The sequence below is a fragment of the Labeo rohita genome, chromosome 14 (assembly GCF_022985175.1).
Source record: "Labeo rohita strain BAU-BD-2019 chromosome 14, IGBB_LRoh.1.0, whole genome shotgun sequence".
Lineage (NCBI taxonomy): Eukaryota > Metazoa > Chordata > Actinopteri > Cypriniformes > Cyprinidae > Labeo > Labeo rohita.
The window spans coordinates 2,821,232-2,845,313 of NC_066882.1; the positions used below are offsets into that span (position 1 = coordinate 2,821,232).

The following is a 24,082-nucleotide window of genomic DNA, read 5'->3' on the forward strand; positions in this document are numbered from 1 at the left end:
TATTCTTACAAATGCTGCTTTTATTTGATCAAAAATACAGTGAAATGGTAATGTTGTGAAATATTACTGTGATTTAAAATTTTAATCAATTGCATGATGTACCAGTTAATTCACTGAATTAATCGCACATCAATTTAAGCTGCAAAATCATCCCAAAATAAACATTTAAATTCAGTATTATTTTAGATGAGAAAAGCACTAAATTGGAATTACAAAAAGCAGCTTTAAAAGGAAATACTGGTAACACTACATTAGTTAATGTGAACTAAGGATGAACAATAATAATTTCATTTATAATTTCAGCATTTTTAATGCGTCACTAAAATCATAAATTGTTTGTTAACATAAGTTAGTGCACTGTGAACTAGCATGAACAAACAATGAACAGCTGTATTTTTATTAACTAACATTAAAGATTAATAGCATAATGTATTGTTCGTTCATGTTAGTTAATACATTAATGTTAACAAATGACACCTTATTGTAAATTGTTGACGAAATGTTTATATTCAACATTGCATAAGTAATACGTTTTAATGTATTTTAAAGAATATATTTTTAGGAAACGTTTTTTAAAAATCAAATAATACTTTCTTTGGGCAACGATGCCCAAAATGTTTTTCTTTTGAACTTTAATAAATCAAAGATTTTCAAAAGATTTGAGCAAGTCTGCACTTTAGAGTGATTTCTGAAGGATCATGTGACACTGAAGACTGGATGATGCTGAAAATTCAGCTTTATATCACAACAATCAATTAAATTTTACAGTGTAAAACTAAAACTAATGAGTGAGTCATTCAGCCAATTTGTTTAAACGAAGAGATTCATTCAGCAACAAAGGTCATTGGCTCACTTGATTCGTTCAAAAAAATTCTACATTTTTTATTTCTGAAAAAAAAGGACAGTATTAACAATATTATTTTTTAACACTACAATTTAACAATACTAACTTAATTTAAGTATTGTATAAAATCAATATCACATTTCTACTTGTTCAGATATTGCTCATGTGAGATTGCTAAACTGTGTTATATGATACAGATATAATAGTTTTTGGCGCTCATATTTCATTTTAGAGACATGTAACATTCTAATATGCTGATTTGCTGGTCAATAAACATCTTTTGACAATCTTTGATTAATAGACATTAGCATTTGGATCAATTTAATGCATCCTTGCAAAACAAAAGATTTTTTATTGTATAAAATTATAAATAAATAAATAAATAAATAATGAAAGCCAAACTATAGAAAGCTTGCGTATATCATCACTTAAACAATTCTATATAAATCTGTCATGTGTGTTAGTAAAGATTACCTGTAATTTGTTGGTTTAGTGTCTTAATGTATTTAATTATAGTAATATTCACTATAGTAATGTTAATTTGCAGTTATTATAATTTTACATGGCTATGGCCACATTCACAATGTCAGTTTTTGGGATTGACAACCGCATACAGGTGTGAGTCTCAAAATGTCCTGTTCACACAGCAGTATGAACCTGCAACAGGAGTCAATCCCGTATTTTTTACAATTAACCACAGCAACACAGACCAAAGCAATATCAAAGATGGCGACGTCCGTAAAACTTAAAGTATTACCGGTTTCTGATCTACATATATCCGTCTATATTCACGCGAATCATTCATGATCCAGATTCACTTACAGCAGAAGTGAGTATAAGTTTTTTTTAATGAATCTTTGCAATCGCCTTTCCTAATAAAGTGCTAGTTAGCAAGTTTAGCAGCTAAAGTAAACAGGCTCGTCACTTCACAGAGAGAAGAGAGGGGCGGGGCGAGCAGAGCTCATTTGCATTTAAAGCAGCCTCGACCAGAATGAGATGATTTTTGCAGAGCTGATTTTGGCAAGGTAAAAAGGGTGTTGTTTTACACAACTATTGAGAATTTTTAACCAAAGTATATTATAGACTTTTTATTAAGACCCTAAGGAATCATATCAACTTGTGGAAAACGGGCATCCGATGACCCCCTTAAAAACGGTGCGATTCCGCATTTTACTAGTACCGGTACTTTAAGAATTAGTTTTAATAAGAGCCATATTTCTGCATGTCTGTGTTAGTGAATAGCGCAGACGCACATTTTTTGTTTACTACACACATAGGCCTGACACTCATGGTGTTTTCAGCCTCTGCCGCCTTGGTAAATGAGTACATGAACACATGAACATAATCTCTAGAACTGCTCTGAGAGTCACTTCATTAGCAGTTTACTATATATAATGAAGACCCTATATATAATGGTCTTTACAGCAATCCGTCAAAATAAAAGTTTGATTTAACTTCACAGGTAGAAATATATTAATATATTACTTAATGTAAAGATAGTGCTACTACTACTAATAAAATATTATTAAAACAATGTTTAAGGATATTTACCAGAAAAAAATATTTACCGGAATTTATTTACCAGAAAATTGTAAGTACGCAACACAGTATTTCTGGAAAAAAATAATAATAAAAGACTATAATAAATTAAAATAATCATTCTTTATCAAATGTAATTATCCTTTATAAATTCATTAAACATGCTTTTGAAATGATTAAAATAGAATCCAGAAAATTTATGGAAAACAGAGATTCACAAACAAAACGGAATTTGAGAAAAATAATAAAATGTATGCTAATCATGCTTTTATATATATATATATATATATATGGAATTTATAAAAAAATAAAACAGATTTCATAGGGCCCTGACCTCTTTATTTAATTTGTGTCTTTGTTTTATTGTAGTTGTCCTTTTAGTTTGTTATCTAGGTTTTTATTATTAATAACAAAGATTAAAGAAATAACAAAACAAAAACAAAAAAATGACTATGTCATGATATACATTGTTGCTGTGAAATAAAATGACTATATCATGGCTTTATCCTTTAAGCTAACTTACCAGTACAGCAAAGATCTCTACATACCTGTAGGCTCAGTAGTTGTTCACCAAAATTCTGTGTAGTGGCACTTGCATGTGATTATTATTTTTTTTTTTTTTTTTTAAAAGGGGGATGAAATTCTTTGTTTTAATAGATAAAATAACAATGATCTCCATTAGGATCATCTATTGTTCAGTTACTTTTCCTGTTGTTCTATGTCGGTTCAGTAGTAGTATTGTGATATTTTAGTCAAGTATCGTATTGAAGTCAAAATTTTGGTATCGTGACAACACTATATTGACAACCGTTGTGCTGCTGTGTGAACGTGGCCTATATATACTCAACTCAATACAGGTCAGTGAAGATATTTATTATGTTTAACATGATCCAGAAAGGTACAATGACACGGCACAATAATGTTCATATTTCTGTGTCACAAGAAAAATAAAACAAGTACAATCAGACACATTATTATATATCTGTAAGAAAACAACACGAAATTTCATTTTCTGAGATTGTTCTAACTGAGGAATTCAATTCACTCTTTAAAAATAAAAATAGGTTACTATTATAGTAGTTTTATTCTATATATTATGTTTCTTTGTCAGTGCATATTTAAATAGTACATTAAAATAATAAAATGTATGCTAATCATACTTTTATTTATATATATATATATAGATATATATAGATATATATATCACCATTAAAATAGTCTAGAAACATTTAAATGGAATTTATGAAAAAAAAAAAAAAAACAGATTTCATAGGGCCCTGACCTCTTTATTTCATTTGTGTCTTTGTTTTATTGTAGTTGTCCTTTTAGTTTGTTATCTAGGTTTTTATTATTAATAACAAAGATTAAAGAAATAACAAAACAAAAACAAAAAAATGATATATACTTATAAATATATAAAAAAATATATACTCAACTCAATACAGGTCAGTGAAGATATTTATTATGTGTAACATGATCCAGAAAGGTACAATGACACGGCACAATAATGTTCATATTTCTGTGTCACAAGAAAAATAAAACAAGTACAATCAGAGACACATTATTATATATCTGTAAGAAAACAACACGAAATTTCATTTTCTGAGATTGTTCTAACTGAGGAATTCAATTCACTCTCTAAAAATAAAAATAGGTTACTATTATAGTAGTTTTATTCTATATATTATGTTTCTTTGTCAGTGCATATTTAAATAGTACATTCTGACATACATTCAAGGGTTAGTAAACTTCTGTTAGTCTGCATATACTGTATATTTGGATGTCTGTCATATGTTGTTAATAGAGCAATCCTGTGATTCCACAGCGGATTATGTGGTGATTTACTAACACTTTACAATAGTGTCCATTAGTTAATATTAGCTATGCATTAACTCACATGAACAATGAGCAATATATATGCTACAGTATTTATTATACAGTATTTATATTTAACTTTATTGTTAGTTCATGTTTAGGTGCAGCAACTTTTGATTGTAATAACGTTGAAATCTACAGTAGTTAACTCATGTTAACAAACAGAATCTTATTGTAAAGTGTCAGCGCTTATTCTGTCTGATTAAATACGATCAGGTTTCAGGTTTCAGGCCTCAGTCCTTTGTTTGATCCACCTGTCGAGGGAGAAAGAAAATGGCCTTTTGTCCAATGTGCGTTCTTGGGCCGCGTTTCATTTTTCCGTTCTTTTTTATCCCGACGTACCAGTTCTCGCCGTGCTTTTGCGACTGATACGTGTTGTAGTGGTTTTCCTCCATCCTCTCCAAGAAATAACTTTCATCTGTTACTAATGACTGCAAAGACACAAAGGTAGTTGTTCAAATGCTGATGTTTCCTTATGCCTTTGTATCGCAATGATTTCTAGACTTACTGAAGCGTACAGCTTGCCGTCTTCATTCATAGAGAGGTAAAGTCCTGTCTCTGCTCCTTCAATGACCACCACTCCAGGACTAGTTGCTTTTATGCGCAGTATGCCTTTAAAACAACACGCACACACACATACACACACAGTAAGACAGCTGTGAACATGGGAGGATTAGTGGAAATGATACAGAACAATCCAGATTCCAAAATAGTAACTAACATCCCACGATAACATAAGATCAAGGACAAATGTTTTCAGGGATGAAAGTTTTCAAGCTTAACTAGAACAATATAGCAGTGTAAATCATTTTTAATTTCAAATTAATTAACAAAATAGTCAAGAAGATTTTGTAATACTATTGAACATTAGACATGCTTTAAACAACGTTTATGTAAAATAATGTCTTTTTAATATGCACAAACCACACACATAGGCTGTGTGTATGTAAATGTTTAAATGTACACTACCGGTCAAAAGTTTGTGAACAGTAAGATGTTTACATTTTTTTTTAAAGAAGTCTCTTCTGCTCACCAAGCGTGTTTTTATTTGATCCCCAAAGCACAGCAAAAGCAGTAAAATTTTGAAATAATTTTACTATTTAAAATAACTGATTTCTATTTGAATATATTTTAAAATGTAATTTATCCCAGTGATTTCAAAGCTGAATTTTTAGCATCATTACTCCAGTCACGTGATCCTTCAGAAATCATTCTAATACTCTGATTTGCTTTTCAAGAAACATTTATTAGGGGCCAAGCACCGAAGGTGCGGTGGCACCTATTGTATCCGTTGGCGTTATTATTATTCCGCTTCTTCTTCTTCTTCTTCCTCTTCCGCCGCAAGTCTATGGCAGCCCATAGAACCGCTTGCGGGAAAGTTGTATAATTTTGCACACTGATAGAGGACAGTCCCAACATTAACCATAGCAAGTTTGGAGTCTCTAACTCAAACTCTCTAGCGCCACCACTTGTCCAAACTTTCAAAAGATTTATGCTAATAACGTTTGAACCGTAAGCCACACAACAAAAATTCTTTTTTTCCTCTGATTCCTTGGCTTATGCCGAGTTGAATGGACACCAAAATTCAAAAATCGTAAGGTTTAGTTTTTTTCGCTATTCTCAATTGTTTGTAAAACCTACTTTTTCGAACTCGTCCTAGGCCGTTGCACCGATTGTCACAAAAATTGATCCAGATCATCTTCAGACCATGCTGGCAAAAAGTTATGGAATTCAAGTCGATTCGTCCAGCCGTTCACGAATAACACGCAAAATAATTCTACGAAAAGCTAGCAAAAATCAATGTGAGGCTATATCTCCGTAATAGTTTGTCATATTGACACCAAACTTGGTGTGTGTTATAACAAGCATGACCTGAGGCTAACTGCAGTGTTTCGGTGCAGTGCCCCCTAGTGGTCAGGAGATACGAAAAATGGCTATTTTTCTTTATAACGTCTGAATGATTTGTCCAAAAATCACAAAACTGGTCTCTTTAGATTCGGTGTGTCATACCGAGTCGAACCATATCCAATTTTCCCATGTCAGCCATTTTGGGTGTCGGCCATTTTGAATTTAGCTTTAAAATGCTGTATCTTGAGAACGGATTAGCGTATCGTTTCGACATTAATTACAAAAATGTTCGGCACCATGCCCTGTATGTACATAAAAATTTTGGGGCCAGCGCCACCTTGTGGTCAAAAGTTATAACGAAATTTCAAAAAATGCTAATAACTTTTGCGTACATTAGCTTATTGAAATGAAACTGATTTTGATAGATTCCTTCGGTCATGCTGAGAACACCGATACCAATTTTGCCAATTTTGGCTGAACTTCCTGTCCGCCATTTTGATTCATGTTGAAAACCTACCTTTTCGAACTCCTCCTAGACCGTTAGTCCAATTTTCACCAAATTTGACTCAGATCATCTTCAGACCATGCTGGCAAAAAGTTATGGATTTTGTGTCGATACACGAAACCGTTTTCGTTTAGCGCATCAACGAATTTACTGGAAAGATGCCAAATTGCATCCGAGTCTGTATCTCTGCAAAGCTTTGACATATTGACACCAAATTTTATATGTGCTATTGTCACCACACTCTGACCAAGCCACATCAATTTGGTAACAGTGCCACCTATGGGTCAGAAGTAATACGCCATTCACTAAACATTAATAATGAAATTTACAAAAATGCTAATAACTTCTGTTTACATTAGCCTATTGGAATGAAACTGATGCCAATAGATTCCTTGGGTCAAGTCGAGAACATTGATACCCATTATGCCGAAATTGGCCAAACTTCCTGTCCGCCATTTTGATTAATGTACAAAACCTACTTTTTCGAACTCCTCCCAGACTGTTAGTCTGATCTTCACCAAATTTGGCTCAGATCGTCTTCAGACTATGCTGGCAAAAAGTTATGAATTTCGTGTCGATATACGAAACCGTTTTCGTTTAGCGCATCAACAAATTTGCTGGAAAGATGCCAAACTACATATGAGGCTGTATCTCTGCAAAGCTTTGACATAATGACGGCAAACTTTGTGTGTGTCATTGTCATTTCACACAGAACACGTCACATCAATTTGAAAACAGCACCACCTGTTGGTCAAAAGTGATAAGCCATTAAATTTTATTACGATTGGTTGTATTTATGATTTTTCAGCCATTTCAACTGATATTATCCTAAAATGGCTTAAGTTACTCACTGTTGTAGTCGGTCTGCTGCTCCTTGCCGTGCTTAACTCCTCATTCTGCCTCTTTTGTGCTTGGCCCCGCAATTGCTGCTTGCAGCTATATTTATTATTATTATCAATATTTAAAACAGTCAATTACTTTTTTTCTGGATTCTGGAATATTTATCTGAAATAAAAGCTTTTGTAACATTATACACTATACCATTCAAAAGCTTGGAGTCAGTGTAATATTATTTATTTATGTTTTGGGGGAAATAAATTATAGAAATTAATTCTTTTATTTAGCAAGGATGCTTTAAATTCATCAAAAGTGATTTATAATGTTTCAAAAGATTTCAGATAAATGCTGTTCTTCTGAAAAACAGAAATTTTACTCAGCTGTTTTCAACATAATAATAATGAATTAGGGCTGGCAAACGATGAATCGCAATTATTCGCATACAAAATAAAAGTTTGAGTTTGCCTAATATATGCGCGTTTATTGTGTGTAATTATTATGTATATATAATTACAAGCACATTCATGTATATATTTAAGAAATATTTACAAGTATATGTATTTATTATCATTTTTATAGAATTTATATTATATATAAATAAAATATTTTGTACATAACGTGTCTCTTAAATATATACATAAGAGACATATGTTATGTACAAAATATTTTATTTATATGTAATATAAATTCTATAAAAATGATAATAAATACATATACTTGTAAATATTTCTTAAATATATACATGAATGTGCATGTATTTATATATACATAATTACACACAGTAAACACGTATATATTAGGCAAACTCAAACTTTTATTTTGTATGCGATTAATAGTTTGCCAGCCCTATAATGAATGTTCTTTAAGCAGCAAATCAGAAAATTAGAATGATTTCTGAAGGATCATGTGAGTGCAGTAATGATGCTAAAAATCACCTGAATAAATTAGAATTTAAAATATATTCAAATAGAAAACAGCTATTTTAAATAATAAAAATATTTCTGAATTTTACAGCTTTTGGATGAGGAGACTTCTTTAAAAAACAACAACAACAACAAAAAAACATTAAAAATCTTAGTCCAATTTTTGACTGGTAGTGTATGTTATGTATGTGTAGATAGATAGATTAGTGAATTCCTGATATTTTTTAATACAGTATTTCATTCTTTACACTTGACATGTTTCATCAAGAGCAATGTATTGATGTTATCAAGATTAAAAAATACCCTTTTCAGCACTACGCAATATTGAAAGTAACAATATGTCTGTATATTTATTCTTAATTATATTTACCCCTGTGTTGACTGCTTTATTATTTTTAATACTGTGTTTTCTCATCTTGCAGGCATTGTGATAGCATATCCACCAGCAGCAGAGAAACGCGTTCTCATAACGTCATATCGCATGCTTGCAGCGTAACTCACTGTAGATGTCTTCCTCTCGCTCTCCTGCCACAGTCCCGTCCTCCAGGATCTGAAGGTGAAATCCTCCATTCATACAGTAGAGTCGCGTCAGCTTCTTATAGTCCGGCGGGTTGAATTTCACCGCAGGATCGGCCTCCGTCATGCCTACTATTCAATGAGCCAACTTATTCTGAGCACGGGCGCTGTTTGGAAACTGAAAATGGCCGTGTCTCAAATTCTAGCGAGCTGCTTACCTACGGCATTTTTAGGGTTGCTGACTCGGAACGTGCACGCGGCGGCCGAAAATGCTGTCTAGGTCTAGGTAGGCAGCTGTGGAGGGTTGAGACACGGTTAATAATGCTGGAGCTGCAGGGGACGATGGACGTGTTTTAGTTAACCCGGAATCGAGACCTGCCCGAGCTCTTCAGCAAGACACATGTCAGTGTGACATCCCAGCGAAAACCGCACAAATATATAACACATTAAATATGAAGAGTTTGTTTGCAAAAACAGATAACTCTGTTTTTTAAAAGGCTCAAAATCATGTTTTGTATTATCATGTTTTTATTGTGTTAGTGCTGTATTTTTTATTTTTAGTTATTTTTACTTAATCCAAACAACCCAACTAATTGGAATGCGCAATGAAAAAAATGATTTTTGAAAATAGTAAAAAAAAAAAAAAGAAAAAAGGTATCTGTTCTTGCAAATGAACTCGTCGTATAAGATTTGGTTTTTAATTTATGTCTTATGTATCATTTATATATATATATACACTACCGTTCAAAAGTTTGGGTCAGTACATTTTTATTGTTTTTTTTTTTCTTTTTTTTTTTTTTTTTTAAGAAATTAATACTTTTATTCACCAAGGATGTATTAAGTTAATAATTAAAAGTTTATTAAAAGTTAATAATAAATAATTTACATTGTTATAAAATATTTATATTTTGAATAAACACTGTACTTTTTAAACTTATTCATGAAAGAATCCTGAAAAAAAAAAAAAATCACAAGTTCCAAAAAATATTTGGCAGCACAACTGTTGATATTATCCAACATTGATCATTCTAATAATAAATCCGCATATTAGAATGATTTCTGAAGGATCATGTGACACTTAAGACTGGAGTAACAGCTGATAAAAATTCAGCTTTTCATCACAGGAATAAATTCTATTTTAAAGTATGTTAAAATAAAAAAACATTATTTTATATTGTAAAAACATTTTGCAATATTACTGTTTTTTTCTATATTTTTAATCAAATAAATGCAGCCTTGATGAGCATAAGAGACTTCTTTAAAGACTATTACAAGTCTTACTGACCCCAAACTTTTAAACGGTAGTGTATATTGATTTTAATTTTTCTTTTTTCAATGTAATTCATTTAATGTTAATATTTTGGTAATTGTTGATGAAATTATTTGTTTCATTATCACATACTTTGTTTGTAAGGACGAATTGCAAATCTTTTAAAAAGGTTTAACTTTGCCAGCAGGTTCTTAAAAATTTAATCTTTGTAATTAAAGGAGAAGTCCACTTCCAGAACAACAATTTACAAATGATGTACTCACCTCCTTGTCATCCAAGATGTGCATGTCTTTCTTTCTTCAGTCGTCAATTTATATACTTTTTAATGTCAAACGCTCATCTTGTCTTACTCTGCTTGGACTGTTTTTGTTCCGGTTCATGACAGTTAGGGTATGTCGAAAAACTCCCATCTCATGTTTTCCCTCAGCTTCAAAATCGTCCTATATCACTGTTTTACCTTTTTTGTTAAGGGTGTTTGATCTTCTTTGCATGTTGGGTCGGTACTTCTGCAGCAATGTAGGATGATTGTTGAGGGAGAAAATACAATTGGAGCTTTTCGACATACTCTAACTGTCTTGAGCCAGAATACACAGAGTTCAGGGAGAGAAAGGGAAGACGAGCGTTTGAGATTAAAAAGTATATAAATTATATTTTTTTAAAATGAAAATAACCAATCGTTTCACTAGATAAAACCCTTCTTCCTCGGCTTGGATCGTTTCACCACATTTGGGATCATTTGAAGCCGCATTTAAACTGCATTTTGGAAGTTCAAAATCGGCAACCATATCAGTCCATTTTTTTTTTTATTAACCTTTATTTATATACCGCCTTTAACAATACAGAATTGTGACAAAGCAGCTGTACAGTATTAAATAGGGAACAGTACATCAACAATGCAAAAGGGCAACAATAAACACTCAATTTTCAGGTAAAGGCAGTTAATCAAATACAATAAAATAAAATACAATATCGTGTGAAGAGAAAGTGTCCCCAACTAAAGCAAGCCAGAGGCGACAGCGGCAAAGAACCAAAACTCCATCGGTGACAAACGGAGAAAAAAACCTTGGGGGAAACCAGGTTCAGTCGGTGGGCCAGTTCTCCTCTGGCCAGACGCAGAGGACTCATCTGGTTCCAGTGGTCTTGTGCCGACGGCCGTCTAGGTGACGAGGTCTTCACTGGAGATCCGTCTCTGGGGCTCATCTAGTCGATGTGGTCTCTGCTGACATTCAGGGCTGTAGAGGTCGTCTCTAGGTGCTGATCCACCATCTCGGACTGGATCCGGGGGACTGCAGTGACCATCTGATCTGGATACAGACTGGATCTGATGGTTAATGTGACCTCGGAATAAGAAAGAAACAGACTAATATTAGCGTAGATGCCATTCTTCTGACGATGCACGGAGTAAATCGGGTGTTATGGGAAGTGTTCCCGGTTCCGGTTGACCTAGTTAATGCAGCCTAACAATCCTTTAACGGATTTGAATTATAGGAATATGTTGATGTGTTATGTGTAAGCCAGGTTAAAGAGATGGGTCTTTAATCTAGATTTAAACTGACAGAGTGTGTCTGCGTCCCGAACAGTGTTGGGTAGATTGTTCCAGAGTTTGGGTGCTAGATAAGAAAATAATCTGCCGTCCGCGGTTGATTTGGATATTCTAGGTATTATCAAATTGCCAGAGTTTTGAGAACGCAGCGGACGTGAGGGACTATAATGCGATAAGAGCTCGCTCAGGTACTGAGGAGCTAAACCATTCAGGGCTTTAAAAGTAATTAGCAAGATTTTAAAATCTATACAATGTTTAATAGGGAGCCAGTGCAGTGTTGACAGAATCGGGCTAATTAGATAAGAAAGACATGAACATCTTGGATAACAATGGAGTGAGTACATTATATGTGAATCTTTGTTTTGGAAGTGGACTTCTACTTTCAGTTGCATATTTGAAAAAAAAAGTGAATATATATATTGAAAAAATATTGAAGAAAGTGAATCTGAATATATATATGAATATGAATATATATATATATATATATATATATATATGAATATGAATATGAATATGAATATGAATATATATATATATATATATATAAATATGCAACCAACCAATAATGTTGAAAACAGCTGAGTAGATTTTTTTTTAGGTTTCGTTCATGAATAGAAAGTTCAGAAGGGCAGCATTTATTTGAAGTAGAAATCTTTTGTAACATTATAAATGTCTGTATGTCTATAAATGTCAGTAAATCAGCATATTAGAATGATTTCTAAAGGATTGTGTGAAAATTCAGATTTGATCACAGGAATAAATTACATTTTAAAATATATTCACATAGAAAGCAGTTATTTTAACTAGTAAAAATATTTTACAATATTACTGTTTTTGCTGTATGCTGTATCAAATAAACAGGCTTGGTGAGCAGAAGAGACTTCCTACAAAAAAATAAAAACATTAAAAATCTTACTGTACAAACACTTTTGACTTGTAGTGTACACTGTAAAAAACAATTTGTTGAGTCAACTTAAAATAATTTGTAACCTGGTTGCCTTAAAATTTTAAATTCAGTCAACTCAGAAAAAGTTTATTCAACTTGAAGTTAAATTATACTAAGTGACAACTTAGATATTTGTGTTTGCTAAACTTAACAGATGGGTAACCCAGCTGCCTTAAATTTAAGTTGATTCAACTCAAATATCTAAGTTGTTACTTAGTACAACTTAACATTTCAAGTTGAATAAACTTATTTTAGTTGACTGAAACTAAAATTTTAAGGCAGCAGGGTAACAAATTATTTTAAGCTGACTCAACAAATTGTTTTTTTTATTCTTATTTTTTACAGTGTATATATTCCAGACAAAGGTTGTATTGGTGTTTAACAAAATTGCTTCTCTGCCCTTTTATATATCTATATTCATATTTACACGTTTATTACATTATCATTATTTTAGAATTTTGTCATTTACTATTACTTTAGCAACTTTTTTTTAAATACTATGTATTTTATTTTTCCAAATATGCAACCAAATTAATTATATTTTTAAGAACATGGCACTGTTAAAAAGATTTTTTTTTAAGATCTGTAACTGGCCCATATAATAAAACTGTGTGGTGATAAAATAAAAAATTATTTATATAAAAATAAATACCAATAGCTAGCTATCTATCTATCAATGAACCTTTGTTTTCTTAATTCAGGTCTAATGAAATGGATTATCATGAGACAGAAGTCTGTTTTAATGTGGCAGCTGTTTAAATCTTAAGCAGATGATTGTCAGTAGTTTTATTTTAGCTCTGAGAGCAAAAAAAAGAGTGATTTTGTATAAAATACAGCTTGCCACTGCAACGTAAATTTCAATAATTCATTCGCATTCTAAAAATACCATTTAGCTTTACAATCTCACCTCTTTGTTGCCGCTCACCCCGCAGGAGTTCAGATCATTTTTGACAATGTTGAAATGGTCTGAATCATTGCATGAAAATAAAGCCCACCTCGTCCACCCACTGATAAACACAACAGGCCACTGCTGACACCATAAGGTCTAAGAGAACATTTTATTAGACATGTTGCAAAAGTTCATGTAAATACATCTGTTTATTTGTATTATATATATCTGTAGGAACGGAAGAGCAAAGTGAAAAGTGCTGCTCAGATATTGATTAGAATTTGAAAATAAGTGTTGATCGCTAAATCTGTACCACACAATGCAGTGCTAAGCCTTCTGAAGCTGGAGATCGTTTATTTGTGTATTAAACAAGATGTAGTAAGCTTCAACAGAGGAAATTTAAAATAGTCTGGTCTTCTCTTTTGCCCCCTTTCTTGAATATATATATTATATATATTATATATATTATATATATATATATACTTTTGACAACTGTTAAGACAAGCACAGTTTTTAGATTGTACAAATTGAAAGCAATATATGTTTGGCACAGAAATAACAGATCGGAACAATACAGGTGAGTAGAAATTCCCAGAGAGTTAAAACCCTGCGCCTGCACCACAGTTTGAATAAACCAACAGACAGGTCAAGGTTAGTTTAATTAGAATTAATCTGGACCTGATAAAAAAAAAAAAAAAAAAAAATTACAAATGTACACTGTCATACAGGAGCTAGAGTTTGAGAAGTACTGCAGATATAAATGAAGTGGGCCTGAGTTGATGTTTGGTGCTAACTGTGATTGTACTGAATCTGAAAATTCATGAATCCTGAATGTTATAGGTACTGTAATCTGCATTCATCATTTTGGTTGTTTACTGTGGCATTACTATGTAAGCCGAGGAACAAATACAACACACACATTAAAAAAAAAACAAAAAAAAACAAAAAAACGCATGTTTCACATTGCATAATTCCTATATGAATTAACAGGTGAATTTAATATTAAATGGCTTTCTTAGACGCAAATAACACCTTTGCTGCAAACCTAAACCGGCCCCTTTAAAGCATTTACAAGGAGTAAAAGTGCTCGATTTGCATTTCTCAATTGATATCGGCATAAAATTAATAGTCATCGATAAGGATCACTTTTTTGAAGTTCACACTACTGATTACAGAGCTGCCAAAAAAAAAAAAAAAAAAAAAAAAACACGGCCGTTTTTTTAAAATTACAAGTGCAAGTGGGTATAAAAGTACAATCAACTATGAACAAGAAGAAGAAGTGTGAGATGTCTGGTGTGGATGAGTCAAGAAACACGGCTAAAAAAGGACAAGCTTTGAAGAAAAAAAAAAAAGGCACGTATTTTCCCTTTCTGTATATATGTATAACTCTGTTAATGACTGAAGATATGTCATACAAAACGCATTTCGTTTTTAAACCAAGCCATTATCTCTGTACATATTATTGAAATGATTATTTCAAACTGTTATCATCTGACATTAAAAAGTAGGATATTCTGATTTGACTATATAATCTGCGCATACTGGACTGTAAGTGCTGTGGTGCTGCATCTGCTCCAAAAATAAGAGACGTGTGGAACTCTACATTGTAAGTGACCTTAGACAATTAGCTTCACTAATAGTTGATGCTGGGAGTCAAACACCTGAGACGACATGTATGGGATAATCTATCCATGAGATTCGTGGTTATGTCACTTCAACAGTTCAGCCGCTTGGTTAGATCCTCTAATTACCCGTCTCTTCCTCTGACTTTACTGTGGTCAATCATAGCGTTCTGTGCTGCATACAGTCCCACCCCTCAGCTCTCTCTCTTTCTCACATACGCCTTCCTCCGCCTCCCTCCGCTGTCCCGGTGGAGTGGGAGTGAGGGGACGGGGTAGACGTTTTAAGGCATCGTGTCCTGCTGCTGGGAGGAGCTTCACTTCTGGTGAAAGAGCAGCGGTTTGACACTCCCAGCCTTGAATTTTGGTAACTGGTTGCTGATGATCTCAGCAAGCATTTCGGGGAACTCCACGCTGAGGGATTTATTCACAAAGGTGTAGAAACAGAAGTTTAGGAGTCCACCCACCATCTGAAAATACACACCAGGGTTAGAGAATCAGTGTGAATCACAATAGCAGGGTGAGATCATAGTAGGGCTATGATACTCATTTCGGTTTTCTATGCGTACATAGCTTCAGTTTCATCAAAAGTGGAGGACCCTTATGCATTTTGATAGATGAGTATGAAAATACACTACTGTTCAAAAGCTTGGGGTCAGTGAACTTTTTTTTTTTAAAGGAAAATTTGATGCAGCAAGGATGCATTAAACTGATTAAGAGACATTTGTGACCCTGGACCACATAATGGTCAATTTTTCAAATTTATGATTTATACATCATCTGAAAGCTGAATAAACAAGCTGTGCATTGATGTATGGGTATATCTGAGGGTGCAAAAACATCAAAATAATGAAGAAAATCACCTTTCAAGTTGTCAAAATGAAGTTTTGATATATTTATGGTAGGAAATTTACAAAAAAAAAAAAAAAAAAACAACAACAATTTTGACACATACAATGTATTTTTGGCCAAAAAAATGCAGCCTTGAGATTTCTTTCAAAGTATTAAAAAAAATCTTACCAACCCCAAACTTCTGAATTTGAATAGTGTATTTTCTCAAACTAACGTGCACTGATAAACAGCACAATGATAGGCACATAAAAAGGTTGACCACTTATTATTTATGCAGTAAAAAGACAACATATCCTACCGGTCAAACGTTTCTGAACAGTAAGATGATTTTTTTTTTTAAGAATTGAATCCAAAATACAGCAAAAGCTGTAATATTGTGAAGCATTTTTACTATTTAAAATAACTGTTTTCTATTTGAATATATTTTAAAATGTAATTTATTCCTGTGATCAAAGATACATTTTCAGCATAATTACTCCAGTCTTCAGTGTCACATAATCCTTCAGAAATCATTCTAATATGCTGTTCAAGAAACATTGTTTATTATTATTATTATCAATTTTTAAAACAGTTGAGTACATTTTTTCAGGATGCTTTGATAGAAGAATAAATAGAATAGAAAGATCCACAGATCGGCATTTATTTGAAATTAAAAGCTTTTGTAACATTATATATTATACCATTCAAAAGCTTGGAGTCAGTATAATTTCTTTTTTAGGGAAAGAAATTATAGAAATTAATTTATTTAGCAAGGATGCTTTAAATTGATCAAAAATGACAATAAAGACATCTATAATGTTACAAAAGATTTCTATTTTACATAAATGCTGTTCTTTTAGACTTTCTATTCATCCAAGAAACCTGAAAAAACATTCTACTCAGCTGTTTTCAACATAATAATGAGCAGCAAATCAGCATATTAGAATGATTTCTGAAGGATCATGTGGCTGGAGTACTGATGCTAAAAATTAAGCTTTGAAATCAAAGAAATAAATCACATTTTAAAATATATTCAAATAGAAAGCCATTATTTTAAATAGTAAAAAATGCTGTTTTTGTACTTTGGAACAAATAAATGCAGGCTTGGTGAGCAGAAGAGACTTCTTTAGAAAAAAATTAATAATCGTACCGTTCAGAAACTTTTGACTGGTAGTGTAGAAGAATATTTGCTCTGCTCCAAAATCGAATGAGTTGCCTCAGTAGGCAGCATCATTCATAGTTCATCTTCAAGCTGTTCTTAAAGGTAAATATTAATATTATATAGTTTTGGCAAAATTCTAAGGCATTATTTCTTATATTAATTTTTAGTTAAAAAAAAAAAAGGTTTATAATTTAATGAACAGTGTTGGGGGTAACACATTTCAAGAAATGCAAGTTGCATAAACAGATTATATTTTCAAGTAACTAGTAAAGCAATGCATTACTTATAAATTTACAATGAAATATTGTAAAAGTTTCTTTTTCACATTTATTCCTGTCCCCATGTTGGTGTAAAAGGGCCTTTACAGTTGTGAAAAATCTAACTTTTGAGTCTTTTGTTATTAAATAACAAATAAGCAATCTCAGACCTGGTGACAAAAAGTAACACAAAAGTAGCAATGTATTACTTTCCATAAAAAGTAACTAATGCATTTAGTTCCGTTGTTATGGAGTAACAACACTGTATTACATTACTTTAAAAAAAAAAAAAGAAAAAAAAAAAGGAACTTTCCCAACACTGTTTAATAAAAAATAAGGCAAAATTTGTCACACAAATTCATGTTGGAGTAGATTACAGGCAAAAGAAAAGCACTTTACTCACACCCAAAAAAGTTTGTTGGATTTCACATAAAAAGACTAAATTATTTTTGTCCACTTTTGTGAGGTTATGGTTATAAACTCTTCCTCCTACTTTCTACACTTGTATTTTGAGTGTGATTCATAGGCCAAAAAAATGTTAAAGATGAATTTGACCGATGGCATTATTTATGGTGTTGTGAATTTTTATGGCCACGATTATTGTGTAGTGAACATCTGAGGCCGGTTGCATAACTTGCTTAAAATAGTCTTGAAAGTTATCATCTAATTTTTTTCCGCAAAGCTAGTAATAACTTTTCAAAATCAGTTGCAATAAAAATGTACATGTGTCTAATTTGAATCAGATTTGAAAAGTCTGATTACCACTTGACTAAGTAGTAGTTCTTGTAACTAGTTAGTAAGACACAGTCTTAACACAGTGACTGTCTATGCAACCGGCCCTTATATGGTGACCCTAGTGCCATGTGTTTTCATGCCTTTTGAAGTATTGCATCATTAGTTTAGGTACATGCAAAACTCTACAGGGATCAACTGTTGATTCGAGTCTCCCAAGCGATATTATTATGACGCACAGAGTTGCTTCCTATGCACAGCGTTCCAAATTAGTCCTTCTCAGTTAGGATGCAGCCTTAGCAAGGGCATATCACTAGCGTTTGAAGCAGAGCCATAGATTTCAAAGAGCATTATTTAGAATAAAATTCATTACGTCGTGCATGGAGTCCAGTAGCTTAGTTAGCTGATAGAATCGTTGCCAGTTCTTGCTGGAGTTCTCCTCTCTCTTCACAATGGCCTTGCCCAGTTCTTTAATGTAAGACATTCGTAAGTCATCGAACACCGACTGGCTTTTCAAACCATCCTTCGGCACTGAGAAAGCACAAAGACATAAAAAAGGTTTTGTTACGATCCTCTGTAAAATTAAGCAATTTGACTATTAACCTAAAACTGTACAGATCAAGGATTAAAAAGGTCACCTGTGCTCAGGAGCAGAAGGACTTTCATGCACAGATACTCCTCATTGGACACTTGCAGTCTCACAAACTCATTGGAGATCTTCAGCATCTGTTCACACTGATCACTCATGTAGGGCAACCTCATCCTCTCTCTGTAGACAGAAACACAAGACTCTTATTTAGACTTTTATGAGCAATAAAAGTAGGGCCTTATGATTTCCTTTTCTAGTTCAAAATTTTGATTGTTTTTATAGACTAAAGAGAAGGAAAGTAATAACTGTGTTTATAATGTTTGTAAACATTTTGCTGCTCCAGCATTTTGGCCTACATTATTTCTGAATATAAAAATTAAATGCAATTTGAGCCTATGCAACTTATGTTTTTTCTTCTCAAAACTCAATTTTATACAAGCAGCGTTTTTTTAAACAACGCATCAAACATTTTTAAATATATAATTTTTATTATTATTATTATTATTATTATAAGCAGAGCCTTTTTTTTTTTTGTTCTTCATCAGATTTGGAGAAATTTAGCATCCCATTTCACCAATGGGTCCTCTGCAATGAATGGGTTCCATCAGAATTAAGTGTTATTACAGATTATTTTTTTTTGTGCAACAGTTTGAAGTTAAAAACATCTTGATGAATTGGTTTCTTATAAACATGCTGCTTTTTGTTTCTTAAGATGTTAATTGATGGACTGGAGTGGTGAGAATTACTTGTGGATTGTGATGTTTTTATCAGCTGTTTATACTCTGACGGCACCCATTGGTGAGAAAGTGATGTTATGCTAAATTTCTCCAGATCTGATGAAGACAAAAATAAAATAAAATTCTTAGCCTAATATTATAATACACATAATTATAACCCCTGATCTGATATCTTAACCCACTGCACTTTAGTCACAGTTAATACAGCATTTTCTAGATTTTGTCCAAAAATAGGCTACTAAAAAAGGGAAAAAAATCTGTTAACGCTTTAAAGACATTAAAATATTTTTAAAAGATATTTAAAAATGTTTGATGCATTGTTTAAAAATGCTACTTGTATAAAATTGAGTTTTGAGAGGAAAAAAACAAATAAAAAAAAACATAAGTTGTGTAGGCTCAAATTGCATTTGATTTTTACATTCAGAAATCATGTAGGCCAAAACGCTGGAGAAGCAAAATGTTTACAAACATTATAAACACAGTTATTAGTTTCCTTCTCTTAAGGCTTCCAAATCCAAAAACAAATTAATTTAAGGTGATGCCTACATCTCTCATTCTGCACGAATCCAAACGTTTCTATATTCACAACATATCTTGATGCTAAAATATCATTTATTATACAGCTTTGTGGAATACTCGATTCTGATTGGTCAGTCACCGCATTCCAAGGTTTGATATTCCCAGATAACAGCCGGTAAAAACTAATAACACAGGCTCATCCAGGTAACTGCCTACAATAACATATTAAACTCAATTCAACATATTAATGAGTACAATTATTTAATTAATTATGTCATCCTGGTTTCGCAGACTACCTCTCTCATTATACAAATGCAGCTGCTGTCATTTTGTGATGATTGTTTTGAACACTGTAATGAATTATAAGATAACTAACAAACTGGTAAGATTGTGAAACTTTTTCGTCTAAAATCAATCTTTTATTGCCATAATTATTTATGTGGTGAAATGATGTGGTATGACTGCACAGACTCCCTTAAACGTCCATCTAGTTTGAACTTGCCGCTTCCTAGCAACTGCTTTCATAACGGAAGCTTTGCGTTCAAATATTTCAACTCGGATCAATATTTTATGTCTAATTATTTACTTTTGTGGCAAGAAGCCGTGTAATAAGTGGGATAATGTACATCCACAAGATACATACTCATTAATGACCAGGTCTGGTGCGAAACACAGCATGTTTCCATTACACTGCTGGTAAGACCTCCAGCCTAGTCCGAAGGACATGAGGAACAGCCAGGAACACTGTAGGAGGGTCATCTGATCATCCAGGTGAAGGTTCCTGAACCCTAAAAAGCACAAAATGAAGGTTTAAGTACATGATGTGTTTGAAGATCTTCCACATGGCTTTTTGAGCAAAGCAGCTGCACTTATAAACACGACTTCTATATGCATTATATAGCATTAAATCTTTTCTGAAGTCAGTCAGCTCCCCTTAGAGATGCATTCATTTAAACTCCCACCCCTAATTGTATCACAATTCATTTAACATCTCAACCGACTTCGTCAGATATTTTTATCAGCTTGGGGTGCATTACTACATCTCTAGTCTCAAGTTGTACCTGGCAAAGCTTTGGCCCATTTGACCGCAGAGATGACTTGTCGGCCGCCCAGCCTGTTCAAAGTGGTCATGAGGCGGGTGGAAGTGTCGGGTATGGTGCTGTCGTATCCGGCGTAGATGGTGTCCGGCTCGATGGCCTTTAGCAGTGACAGCATGGTGGGCACCACCTGAGGCATGGGTTTGGGCACCAGTGCCCGGGCCTCGGGCAGCGGAGGAAGATTGCGCTCTGGAATCGACGGCTGCTGGATTACCTTCCCGGGTTGACGCCCTTTCTTGGTTTTACGGGCTGAGGAAAGTTTACAACAGTCAGTTTTCAAACTTTGATTGAATTCAAGTTGTTATACATCTACACTGACATTTGGGGACAAACTAATGTAATTATGTAACAAGTGCAACATTTCGTGTTACCTTCGAGGTTCATGCCTGCCATGAGGCATTTGCGGAAACGACAGGCAGGGCAGTTCTTCCGGCGGATTTTGTCAATGATGCAATCGTTCCGTCCAGCGCACAGGTAATTGTGTTGCCCTACGAGAATCAAGTATAGTGTAGATTAGACAGGATGTCTCATGACATGAGCTGTCACACACTGTCCTGAAACCCACTGCATTGCTTTTAATTGCTATTTTTAAATGCACAGCCATTGTTCATATAGTTCATGCACTTAAAATACACACTGATTAGCTGTAAAATCCTATTCAGGGTCTGCATAAGACTGATTTTATCAGCACACATTTCCTCTCTCAGGCACAGATGCATTTCAACACCTACAGAAAAAAAAAACATTTTGACCGACGAATGACTCATATTACGAGTTGTCTGAAAATAGACATGTAGTGAGAAATCAGATCACACTAATACTCTACCTAATCAAGTCAAGAAAGACAAGGGTAAATAATTACATTTTAGCTACCACTACTAATTTGTCTCGATCCGTAGCCTTTTTGTGAAAAAGAAGTGCGCTTAATTGCATTGAATGTGCACCATATACATATATACATACATACATACATACACATATATATATAAAGTTTCACTTTAAACTACATTTGTGACCCTGAACCATAAAACCAGTCATAAGGGTCAATTTTTTTTAAAATTGAGATTTATACATCATCTGAAAGCTAAATAAACAAGCTTTTTTTGGTCAAGATACAACTATTCAAAAATCTGGAATCTGAGGGTGCAAAAAAAATAAAATTAAAATACTGAGAAATAAAAAGTTGTCCAAATGAAGTTAGCAATGCATATTACTAATCAAAATTTAAGTTCTAATATATTCACAGTAGGACATTTTCAAAATATCTTCATGGAACATGATCTTTACTTAATATCTTAATGATTTTAGGCATAAAAGAAAAATTGATCATTTTGACCCATACAATGTATTGTTGGCTATTGCTACAAATATACCCGTGCTACTAATGACTACTAATTTTTGTGGTCCAGGGTCACACTTAAGTCCTTCTTTTAATATTTTGCCATGCTTTAAAGTACTCTTTTATTGTGTTCACAAACATACAGTACTAAAGCACATGTTAAATACTTGAAATTTTAACCGTAGTGTAGTCATTATTCAATATTATATTTAAAGTTAACATATTTAATGTATACAATGTGTAATATACCAAACATATAAATGTATTAAACATGTAACTTCATCACCACAAATATGTATTATATTTTCAATAAACATTACATTAAAGTATATCTTAATTTACATATAATCACTAAGGTCATTCTGTGTCAAATCAACCAATTTGCAGAAACTTTTCTAGCTCAAATTTTTGATTTTGTCAATATTTTTTTCTGACCTTATATCTGAAGAAAGAACATGTATAGTGATGAAAGCCAAAACATTAAACATCACTGATGTACACTACCGCTCAAAAGTTTGGGATCAGTAAGACTTGTTTTTTTAAAGAAGTCTCTTACGCTAATCAAGACTGCTTTTATTTGTTTATTATTTATTTTAATATACTTTAAAATATAATTTATTCCTGTGAGACAAAACTGAATTTTCCTCAGCTGTTACTCCATTCTTAAGCGTCACATGATCCTTCAGAAATCATTCTAATATGCTGATTTATTATTAGAATGATGAATGTTGGAAACAGTTGTGCTGCCAAATATTTTTTTGGAACCTGTGATTCTTTTTTTTTTCAGGATTCTTTGATGAATAACAAGATAAAAAGAACAGCCTTTATTCAAAATATAAATCCTTTCTAACAATGTAAATTACTAATTTAACACATCCTTGGTGAATAAAAGTATTAATTTCTTTTAAAAAAATAAATAAATTACTGACCACAAGCTTTTGAACAGTAGTGTATATTGTTAGAAAATAATAACTTTTTATTCACCAAAGAATCCTGAAGAAAAAAAAAAAAAAAAAAAAAAAAAAAAAAATCACAGGTTCCAAAAAATATTAAGCAAAACAACTGTTTCCAGCACCGATAATAAATCAGTATAACAGAATGATTTCTGAAGGATCATGTGACACTTAAGACTGAAATAACAGCTGATGAAAATTTAGCTTTGCGTCACAGGAATAAATTATATTTTAAAGTATATTCAAATAAATAATAAACAAATAAACGCAGTCTTGATGAGCATAAGAGACTTTACTGATCCCAAACTTTTGAGCAGTAGTGCATATTTCCTGAGCAATCCACTATTTAGTAGAGGGGGGTCAAAATGTCTTTTTTTACACAGAGATATATTACTCAAATCTGTTGATTTCAGCAATATTTGTTGCATTATATGCCAATAACGACCATTAAAGAATGGGGAAAAAGCACTTTTCCCAAGTTTTATATCCAAAGTTTGCACATCTATAACTCAAGAAGTATTAAAGATATCTTAATATCCTTTTAGATATTGCATCTTAATGAACTTTCTTTTTTGCACCTTTATTTTTAAGGCTCAATATGGTTCAGTTCCAGAGATAATGGGATCTAAATATGACTCCAGGAGTAAACAGTTAAATTGTACACATTTCCAGTGGCCAGACACCAAATGTGGGTCACTTTGCGTTCAGTTAA

General features: G+C 32.8%; 2 protein-coding genes across 2 annotated transcripts in view; both read right to left on the reverse strand.

The window, feature by feature from the left end:
- Positions 1 to 3,235: 3,235 nt before the first annotated feature.
- Positions 3,236 to 9,238, reverse strand: fgf1a (fibroblast growth factor 1a). Its single transcript, XM_051128144.1, has 3 exons — positions 8,873 to 9,238; positions 4,767 to 4,870; positions 3,236 to 4,689 (listed from the first exon to the last, which is right to left on the reverse strand). Exons 1-3 carry the CDS (start codon positions 9,012 to 9,014, stop codon positions 4,492 to 4,494), a joined length of 444 nt encoding a protein of 147 aa, XP_050984101.1. The 5' UTR covers positions 9,015 to 9,238; the 3' UTR covers positions 3,236 to 4,491.
- Positions 9,239 to 13,685: 4,447 nt separating this feature from the next.
- The window catches only part of nr3c1 (nuclear receptor subfamily 3, group C, member 1 (glucocorticoid receptor)), a 31,245-nt gene continuing 20,848 nt past the window's right edge, over positions 13,686 to 24,082 (reverse strand). Inside the window, exons 4-9 of the mRNA XM_051128141.1 lie at positions 21,450 to 21,566; positions 21,043 to 21,327; positions 20,625 to 20,769; positions 18,775 to 18,905; positions 18,510 to 18,667; positions 13,686 to 15,624 (exon numbers count right to left, since the gene is read on the reverse strand). Coding sequence (XP_050984098.1) covers positions 15,472 to 15,624; positions 18,510 to 18,667; positions 18,775 to 18,905; positions 20,625 to 20,769; positions 21,043 to 21,327; positions 21,450 to 21,566 — 989 coding nt within the window. The 3' untranslated portion in view covers positions 13,686 to 15,471. The remainder of the gene's footprint in view (positions 15,625 to 18,509; positions 18,668 to 18,774; positions 18,906 to 20,624; positions 20,770 to 21,042; positions 21,328 to 21,449; positions 21,567 to 24,082) is intronic.

Coding starts and splice junctions, on each gene's coding strand:
- fgf1a (XM_051128144.1), bottom strand. CDS start 9,014: ATGACGGAGGCCGATCCTGCGGTGAAATTCAACCCGCCGGACTATAAG. Junction 4,871..8,872: donor GCGAGAGGAAGACATCTACA/GTGAGTTACGCT, acceptor GTTGTTTTAAAG/GCATACTGCGCATAAAAGCA. Junction 4,690..4,766: donor ACGGCAAGCTGTACGCTTCA/GTAAGTCTAGAA, acceptor GTGTCTTTGCAG/TCATTAGTAACAGATGAAAG.